Source organism: Carettochelys insculpta, chromosome 29, assembly GCF_033958435.1.
Source record: "Carettochelys insculpta isolate YL-2023 chromosome 29, ASM3395843v1, whole genome shotgun sequence".
Lineage (NCBI taxonomy): Eukaryota > Metazoa > Chordata > Testudines > Carettochelyidae > Carettochelys > Carettochelys insculpta.
The window spans coordinates 4,878,597-4,887,435 of record NC_134165.1 but is presented as its reverse complement, the minus strand read 5'-3'; the positions used below and the strand labels follow the sequence as shown (position 1 = coordinate 4,887,435).

The 8,839-nt window shown below is 59.4% G+C and overlaps 1 protein-coding gene across 1 annotated transcript; it reads left to right on the top strand.

The window, feature by feature from the left end:
• Positions 1-575: 575 nt before the first annotated feature.
• Positions 576-4,474, top strand: C29H19orf67 (chromosome 29 C19orf67 homolog). Its single transcript, XM_074980418.1, has 6 exons — positions 576-859; positions 1,771-1,915; positions 2,635-2,735; positions 3,085-3,279; positions 3,618-3,740; positions 4,303-4,474. The coding sequence occupies exons 1-6, from the start codon at positions 576-578 to the stop codon at positions 4,472-4,474; spliced, it is 1,020 nt and encodes a 339-aa protein (XP_074836519.1).
• Positions 4,475-8,839: the final 4,365 nt, after the last annotated feature.

Here is an 8,839-nt window from a genome sequence, read left to right as displayed (position 1 = left end):
CCGGGCACAGCCCCACACTTCCCGCTGCAGGTGGGGGCCGAGATGGGGCCGAACGGGGTTCCCTACTGCCAGGCCCTGGCACTTCGGAGCACAGGGGCTTGGGCTGAGGACTCTTGCTGTGTGATGAACTGGCCCAGCTGGGAGGGGGTTGGCAGTACCTCAGGGGGATCCAGAGACAGCCAAAGGCTGGTGGGGGCGGGCAGGTGAGGGCCTGTTCCTACTCCCCCCAAAGGCAGGGCCTGATCCTTCTCGGGGATTCTCTACAGCCAGAGTGAATCTGCATTGAGGGCACCTCCTTTTGGAAAGGGAGCGTCCGGTGGGGGCTAATCTGGTTTGAATTGGCCCGGTGAGCTAAATCAGATGAACTACCCTGTGTGGCTGCAGCCATCTTCTCCTCATTCCCCCGCTCCAGGGCTGGCACCGTCCTGGGGGGATGCGCAGGGGGCTGGCGGCAGCAGGCTGGGGGGGCCACGTAGCCCCCCTCAGGCAATGGACGAACCCTGTGTGGGCAAATCCTCCGGCTCTGGGCTCAGCGGCTCCCTCTCCTCGCAGAGCTGCCGTGGGGGGACCCTGGGATGGCAGGAAAGCAGGGGTACAGCAGCACCTTCTGCCCAGAGGGCTCTGCCAAAGCCCAGTGCTTCAGCCCGGCCAGCGCTGCAAGCCTGGCTCCCAGCAGCCCAGAGCCCAGCCTCGTCTCTTCACCCGCCTCTGAAGCCCGGTGGCTGAGCTGCCCAGCACCCCGGGCTGAGTCCCCGACCCCCGAGAACCTCACGCTCGAGGAGCTGCTCACCCCTGTCACGGAGAAGCTCAAGTACCTGCTCAAGAAGGCAGAAGATTTCCAGACATACCTGCTGTACAGGTGGGAGGGGGCAGGAGGGGTATGGCTGGCAAAGGGAAGGGCATCTGGCGCAGGGGGCAATGAAGAAAGAAGGTGGAATGGCAAAGGGGTGGGCCAGCAGTGAAAGGGGAGGGTGGCTGGCACCAATGGGGCAGTGTGGAGTAGGGGCTGGGCAGGGGGGAGGGGCAGGGTTAAATGGAGGCCTGGCACAAAGGGGACAGTGGTGAGGGGCAGTAGGGAAGGAGGGGGCTGGCATGGGGGGCAGGTGTAGGGAGAACCTGGCAGCACAGTGGGGAGCAGGGGGCCAGTTCACCTCCACTAGCTCCTGGGCTGCTGTGTGCGCTGCAGGGAGGGAGCCAGGTGGTGCTGAGCTGGGTGGAGCGGCTGTCCCTGGTGAGGATGCTGGGAGCACAAAGTAGCAATGGGCTTGGGATGGGGCCGAGCCCGCACTGGCGGGCACCCCCTGAGCCTGCCATGCACAGGCTGTGGGGCCCCAGGCTGGCTGCCCTGCTGAGGGGCCAGGGGCTCATCTGGGCTGTAACCCCCCCATGGAGCTCCCCCTGGTGTCTGCCCTCTGGGGAAAAGGGGAAGTCACCGGTTGCTTCTCGTCTGACCCAGCTGGGGGTGGGGGTGCACCTGCCAGGACAGGTGGCTCTGTACCTGGCCGGAGCTGTGAGTTCCCCAGGGTCTGTCAAGGGGGTGTGGGTCCCAGTGCAGAATGGGGGTGGGTCAGGGCTATCGAGTAGGTACGGTACCCCGGAGATGCAGATGTCACCGGGCCCTGCAGGGACAGGCTGGGGCTCAGGAGGGGGTGCTGTCCCCTTGAAGTCCCTGCTGACCCCCATACCCCAGTGCAGCTGTGGGGCCCTGTGCTGCGGCAGGGATATGCTTCCCATGGCCCCTGGTGACCGCGTGGCCGCCCGCCTTTCCAGCAGGGACAGAATGCAGAAGGAGCAGTTTGCTAAGGCCGTGCCCACCTTCCTGCAGATGTGCCAGCCCTACTTCGAATACCTGGAGTCCACCGCCCGCAGCTACAACTCTGGCCTGGGCCCCATGCAGGCCTCCGTGCGCAAAAGGGTGAGTGCATGGGGGCGGTGTCCCAGACTCATACCCGGGGCAGCGGGCTGCCTCCCCCCTTCATTGGGACAAAAGGGTGTTGAAGGTGTGTTCTTGCTCAAGGTGTCGGATGGGGTGGAGGGGGCTGGGAGGCGGTCAGAATTCCTGGGTCCTATCGCAGCCCTGGGAGGGGAAGGGAGTCTAGTGGTTAGAGCCGGGGGAGGGGGGCGGGGGGCAGGGGGCTAGGCATCAGGATACCACCTTGGCTCCTAGATCAGCTGATATGACTTTGGATGCGGCGGGCTCCAGGGGCAGGATGAAGGCTGCAGGGGATATACTGGGGCCAGGGGCCATGGGGCAGGGCTAGTTAGCTGGGACATGGGATGAGACAGGGCTCAGCTGGATCACTGCAGAGTTCAGCCTCTCTGTCCTCGCTTGGGGAAAAGGGGGAGGCATCCCAGCCCCCAGTGCAGCACACGGAATAGACCCGCCCTCAAGCCAGGCTACCAGGTGTGCGGGGCAGGGATGCCTGGAGGCTGGTATCTGGTAGTACGAAGGGGAGAGGGGAGGGTTCGTTGTGACTCCTTCTGCCCCTCACCCAGCACCAGGGCAGCCCCAATGCCCCAGGAGCTGACTGAGACTGAATGATCGCTCTCGGGGTCCCTCCTTATGCGGTGCTGGGGGCTCCCCTGGGCACAGTGCCATGCCCACCCCCAGAGGCTCCCGCCTCTCCCCTGCAGCTGCTGGAGATCTCGGAGCAGCTGGCCTTGCGGCTGGAGCAGCTGGTGCTGATGTATGCCTCCTTCAGCTTCGTCTCCCTGGAGGACACCGACCCCTTCAAGTACGGGACAGCGGGGCCCAGCTGGGGGCACTCACCTTCTATCGCCACCACAGAGCCCTGTGCAGCATGAGGGGGCGCCGTGCAGCCAGGAGCAGGGTGGGCCATCCGGGGCTGGGGGGGGATCTCCTCTGGCTGAGCCCGGTATGGTGCTAGGGGCACTTTGCTCTAAGGAGCGAGTTGGGGGGCTCAGCAGGAGGCACTGTCCCTTTGCAGTCGGCCCTGTGCAGCACTAGGGGGCGCTATTGCTGTGGGGTGGCAGAGGTTGCCGGCACCTTTGTGGCTGCCCCTGCCTGCCCCGGTGGAGAGGGGACTCTTACCCCATCTGTTCTGCTTCCCCCACCTTCGCCAGCGTCTCGTGTTTCTTCTGCGGCCGCTTCTGGCTGAGCGAGTGCCGCCAGCTCTCCGTCTTCCGCTTCTGCATCTCTGCGCCCTACACGGCCGCCCGCCGGCCCTGCAACCTCTACAAGAAGATGCGCTGGAACCTGGACGTCTTGGAGGAGGGGGTGGGCGCCGGGGGGCGGCGCCGAGGGCACCGCACGGAGTAGTGAGTGGCTGGGCCCTGGGGTCCGGGACCAAGGGAGATTCAGCTGAGCCCTGCCTCACAGGGTGGGGTGCCCCCTATTCCTTCCTGCCCTTGTTGGCGGAGACCTAGCAGGGGAGTGGGGAGCTCAAGTGTAGTGGGGGGAATAGGCAGAGGTTCCCCTTGCCCCCCCACTGGGCACTTCATGGTACCTGTAAAAGCCCCCCTGCACTGGCACCGCTTCCTCTGCCAGGCACCTCCCCCAAACCCTAATGATTCCCCCCGGTCCCCAGCCCTAGTGCCCCAGACGAGCCTCCGTCCCATCGGATCTCCCCGACTCTCATCCCCCAATCATGTTGCAGCTACTTCCTGTGCTTCCGGGACACGGGCAGGGAGAACACGGTCAAGATGCAGAAGCTGTGGTCCATCGGGCGCTGGGTGCCCCTGGACCCCGACACAGAGCACTCCTCCGACGTCCTGCAGTGGTGGGTGCCCGCGTGGGCCAGTGGGCGGGCAGGCAGAGGTCCCAGCTGCAGCAGTGGGGGGCTGCTAAGGTCCCGGAAGGAGGCTGGGTGGCTGGGTGTGTGACATGGTCCAAGCCAGCTGACCCCATGGCCTTGTCTCTGCATGAAACCCCCTTATGGAGGCAGTGCCCAAACCCATCCTGCTGCAGGCACCACAGGGTGAGCCCTGAGGGAGCCGGACTGGGAAGAGAGGGCAGCAGCCCCTCCTGGCAGGGCGGGCACAGGGGCACTGGGGTGTGGCAGCTGGAAGGACACGGGGCAGGGGGAGCAGTGTCTGAGGGGACCAGAGCAGGGACAGGCTGTGCGCCCTGATGGGACTGGGGCCTGGCTGGCTCTGGGTGCCTGAGCAGTGAGTGGGTGTGGTCTGGCAGGGGGCGGGGCCTGGCTGGCTCTGGGTGCCTGAGCAGTGAGTGGGTGTGGTCTGGCAGGGGGCGGGGCTTGGCTGGCTCTGGGTGTCCCTGTGTCTGGGTGGGCACCGGCTGGGTCTGACTGGAGGTTGTAACACACCTCGTTTTCCCTGCAGGGTGTTGTGCCCACAGCCCACCGGTGACTTCCAGCCCCTGCTCACTATCGGCTTCGAGGAGCCCTCCCCCACGTTGGCCACTGACTTGCTGGTGCAGATCCTGAGTGCCCCAGCCTGCCCTGCCCCCAGCAAAGATGCCTTGCACTGGCCCAGCCCCGAGGGGCAGGGCTAGTAACACAGGCCCCCTGGCTTTTTGCAGGGCAGCTGCTGGCTGCTTGCCTCCGGATGGGCTCCTCGCCCTGCTGGCAGGGCCCTCCTGATGCCCAGACACACGTGGGGTGCGTCTGCATTTGCATTCCTCTTTCAAGAGAGGTGTGCAAATGAGGACAATCAAAAAGGCAAACGCGGTGCACGTCTGGCACCTCATTTGCATATTATTTCCAAAGAGCTTCTTTCGAAAGTAAACCCCATCTTTGAAAGACTCCTGCTTCCCATTAAATAAAGGGCGGAAAGATCCTTTCAGTGGGAAGGAGGAGTCTGTCAAAGATGGGGGTTTACTTTCGAAAGAGCAGCGTCTACCCTGGTTTTCTTCTTTTGAAATAATATGCAAATGAGGTGCCAAATATGCACCTCCCATATGCATTGTCAAATTCCCTCATTTGCATACCTCTTTAAAGAGGAATGCAAGTATGGATGCACCCTCATTGTATTGTAACGGACAACTGGTTGTTTTAAAACTCCTCCTTCGCTCATAGGCCTAAGAGGTTCGTTAGCCTGAGCAAGCGGCTGGCTCAACCCTGACTCCCTCCTTACATGGGGCTGGAGGGCGGCCGGGACCCTGGCTCTACAGAGTTCTCCCCCCCCTGCCTGGAAGAGGGCTGATGCCTGGGAGGAGGTGGAGGGAGTAAAAGAGGTTGGGGGTCTTGGCTCCATCACTCCTACTCAGGCTGGATCCCTGCTGGGAAGGTGGTACCTGGCTCCCCCAGTGTGTGGGTAGCCTCGTCTACTAGAGTGTCATCTCCCTCCCTCTCCTGTCCCTCCAAAACTCTGGGCTCTGAGCACCTGTCCCTCACCTGAATCTGAGCTGGAGGTTCCCCCTTCCCCATCTCCACACAGCCCAGGGCAGGGCCCCCACCCCCGGCCCAGTGCCATTTGTATTTATAGCTGTCTTTTTGCAGTAAAAGCGTGGTTTGTGGCAGCTGCCGGCTGACTTGGGGGGCAGGGGCCTTGGCTGGCTCTAGCTGAATAGGGGTAGAAGGTTTGAAGGGGGGCAGCCCAGAGTGTAGAGTGCTAGTGGGGATGGGGGTGACTTGGCTCCCTTCCTGCCACTGAGCTGGGGGGTAGTCTTAGGCAGGGTGGGGGAGGACATGACTTGCCTCAGTTTCCCCATCTATAAAGTGGGGCTGAGGAGGCTGAGCCCTGGGCTCTGTTGTGAGGTCCGTGCCTGTGGAGAACTAGTTAATTATGCTGGGGCGGATGGAGAGTGGGCCCAGCCAAGGGAACACCCCCAGGGACTCTCTCAGGCGGGGGTGAATAGGGGGGCAAGTACAGGCCCAGCTGCTAGCTGCCTCGTTAGGGAGTGGATGGAAATAAAGACTTTCCCCACCACAAAGCCCAGCCCTGCAGGGCCCTAGGTGTGCCATGCACCCGGGCCTAAGTCCCCAGGGCTGTGCTGGACCCTTACCTTGGTTGTTCCTGAGTGAATGCAGGGCAGCTACTCCAGATTTCCACCTCCCCACCATGCTGCCAGTGGTTGGTGCATGGGGGAGTGGGGTGCAGCCCTCCTGGAGTCATGTGACCTTTTCTTACTTTTATTCCCCCAGTGAAAAAATGCAGAGTTGGTGATGCTGAATTTGCCAAATTGTGCATGTGGGGGGAGGGGCAAAGACAGAGAAAATCAGACTGTTTCTCTTTTTTCAGTACAGGAGCTCCCCTTACACCATCACGGTTAGGGACTGTGAAGTCACAAGGGGAAGCAAAACCAGGTGTAAAGGGGAATATTACCCCCCCAGGAATACACGGAAATACAGGGGGATAGGGACCTCTCATGCAGTAACAGTGTTCAAACAACTTATAAGGGGGAATTTCTTTAATCAGAATGCATGTAAATAGATTGAGATAGGGACCAAGTCCTTTAAGTTATTTTCTTGTTTTAACATCTGGTAGCAATGGTGTACACGCACTATGCATTGAAATGTTTTTTAATGTAAACATTCATAATTCAAACCTACATTTTAAAGAATTTTCACCTTAAAACCCAGAGGGCCCTGCTTCAGTGTGCATTTTTACATTTTTAATGTAAAAAATCATTACATCAAACATTCACTTCAACCTTAACACCCAGACCGTCCTGTTTCAAGTTCAGCAGGGAAAGGCTGCTTTGTTTTATTTTTTAAGAAAGAATCAAGGGTTGTCTGTTTTCCTGCATTTTGCTTTGCTTTTAATATTTCTCATCTCAAAAAGATAAACCGGAACTGGGAAAGAGACAGAAAATAGAAACAAAAATGCTTCAGGGGGTGGAACAGCTGCTGTACAAGGAGAGATTCATAACACTGGGTCTTTTCACCTGAAAAAAGAGATGAAGGAGCTCTGTACAATTAAGAGAGGAACAGAAACCGTGAGCAAGGAACTGGTATTTACTTCTCATGCCCAAGAACTAGGGGGAACCAGCACCTAGGCAGCAGGTTTAAAACAAAGGGAAGGAAGTATTTCTTCATGCAACCTGCGGAACTCCTTGCCGGAAGATGTTGTAGAGGCCAGGACTGTAGCAGGGTTCAGAAAGAGCCAGATACGTTCCTGGAACCAGGGGGTCCCACATGCTAGTCACATGGGTCTATTTGGCTGGTTGGCTTGAATGTTAAATATATTTTCAGAAGAAGGGGGCTAGTTTGCTACAGCTGTGGCCACTCTGTGCTACTGCTGCTTCAGAATGGGTTGGACACCGCGGTCACGGACCATAGGTCTATCCAAGGCTATTAGCCAGGATGGGCAGGGGTGGCGGCCCTAGCCTGTTTGTCAGAAGCTGGGAATGAGAGACAGGGGATGGCTCACTTGAGGATTGCCTCTTCTGTTCCTCCCCCCGGGGCGCCCGGCGTTGGCCGCAGTTGGAATACTGGCTAGTAGGCTGGAGGCATCGTTGGTGTGACTTAGTATGGCCATTCTTCTGCTCTAACCACCTTTTATGTACTGGAAACCGATTATCATGTCCTGCCTGTCGCCGCCTCCTCCAGACTAAACAAATCCATTTCCTCAGCCGTCCGGCACAGGCCCCATTTTCTAGACTTTAAATCATTTTTGTTGCTCTCCTCTGGGCTTTCTCCAATTTGTCCCCAGCTGAAACGTGGCCCTCAGGCCTGGACGCAGTACGCTGGCTGAGGCCGCCTCCTCAGCATGGAGGAGAGGGGCGGATTCACGTGCTTAGTTTATACTAAAAGAAGTGCAGCAGCTCAAGCAATTTTTTAACACGCGTAACTGATGCCACGGCCCTAAAGGTGTCCAGGCTCTGGATTCGCACGCCTGGAGGTGCTGCAAAAATGAAGCACAGCTTCTTGCGTCTTGCTTTGTCTACGACACTCCGGCCACTACAGCCCACAGCAAGGTTCACCTTTTTTACCCCAGTCTTGCACGTTTAGCTTATTTTTAGCTTGTGTTGCACGAGGACTCCCAGATCCCTCCCTGCAGCTCTGCTTCCCAGGCATTTCCCACGATGTGTGTGCGCAACACGTTACCCCTTCCTATGTGGCGGCGCACTTTGCTTTTTCCCTTATTGAACGTGCTCCTATTGACTTCACCACATTTCGCCCGTTGGCTCAGATCACTTTGCATTTTACTCTTATCCTCCAAAGCACTTGGAGACCCTGCCTGGGCCCAGCCCTGCAAAAACGCATCCACCCAACCACAATCAGACCTGCCCAGCCGCACCCCGGGCCCTGCACAAAGGGACGTGACCCACACATTCACCCGCCTGATCCTGGCACAGCTGAGGCCAGGCTGGGCCCCTCTGGCTGCCCATAACCCACCAGTGCCCAAGCTCACCCCTCACCCCCCTCTGACTGAGGTGGGACTCACTGCCCTACCAGAGCTCCCCTGAAATGCAGCCCCCCCTTCTGCCCCCAGGCTACTTGGCAGCGACCAAGGCCTGTGTGACTCTCACCTTGGGTGGGTCAATCCCTGGGGGGCGGGGGGAGGGGAAGGGACTGCTTTTGCTTTACAGGGATTCTCAAAGGTCCATCCAGGAGCTGGGATTCACAAGAACCCCAAGGCCCCCCTCCCCGCCACAGTGTGTAAGTGACACTTGTTTCACACATGCAACTGCTCCTAGCCATGAGCTTCCATGCTGCCCCCCGCCGGGCCTGATGCCCCCCTCAAGGAGTGGCGCTGGCCCCCTGCACAGCAGAGAGAGCCCCTTGGACCCAAATGTACCCCAAACAGCATCACGTCCACCCCGCCGTCTTCCAAAGCAATGGCAGTGTGCCCCCTCCCCCAAAGCCTGGTGCAGTGCTGCTCCCAGCACCTGGGGCTGCTCCTGGTTCTCCCTCATCTCCAGGAGGAGAAACTGGGGTGGGGAACAGAATGCAGCCCCCCCACAACTGGAGTC

Excerpts from the sequence above, each read along its gene's own strand:
- C29H19orf67 (XM_074980418.1), top strand. The coding sequence starts at position 576 with ATGGCAGGAAAGCAGGGGTACAGCAGCACCTTCTGCCCAGAGGGCTCT. Across the intron at positions 1,916-2,634 it reads AGGCCTCCGTGCGCAAAAGG|CTGCTGGAGATCTCGGAGCA; the intron begins GTGAGTGCATGG and ends TCTCCCCTGCAG. Across the intron at positions 2,736-3,084 it reads GAGGACACCGACCCCTTCAA|CGTCTCGTGTTTCTTCTGCG; the intron begins GTACGGGACAGC and ends CACCTTCGCCAG.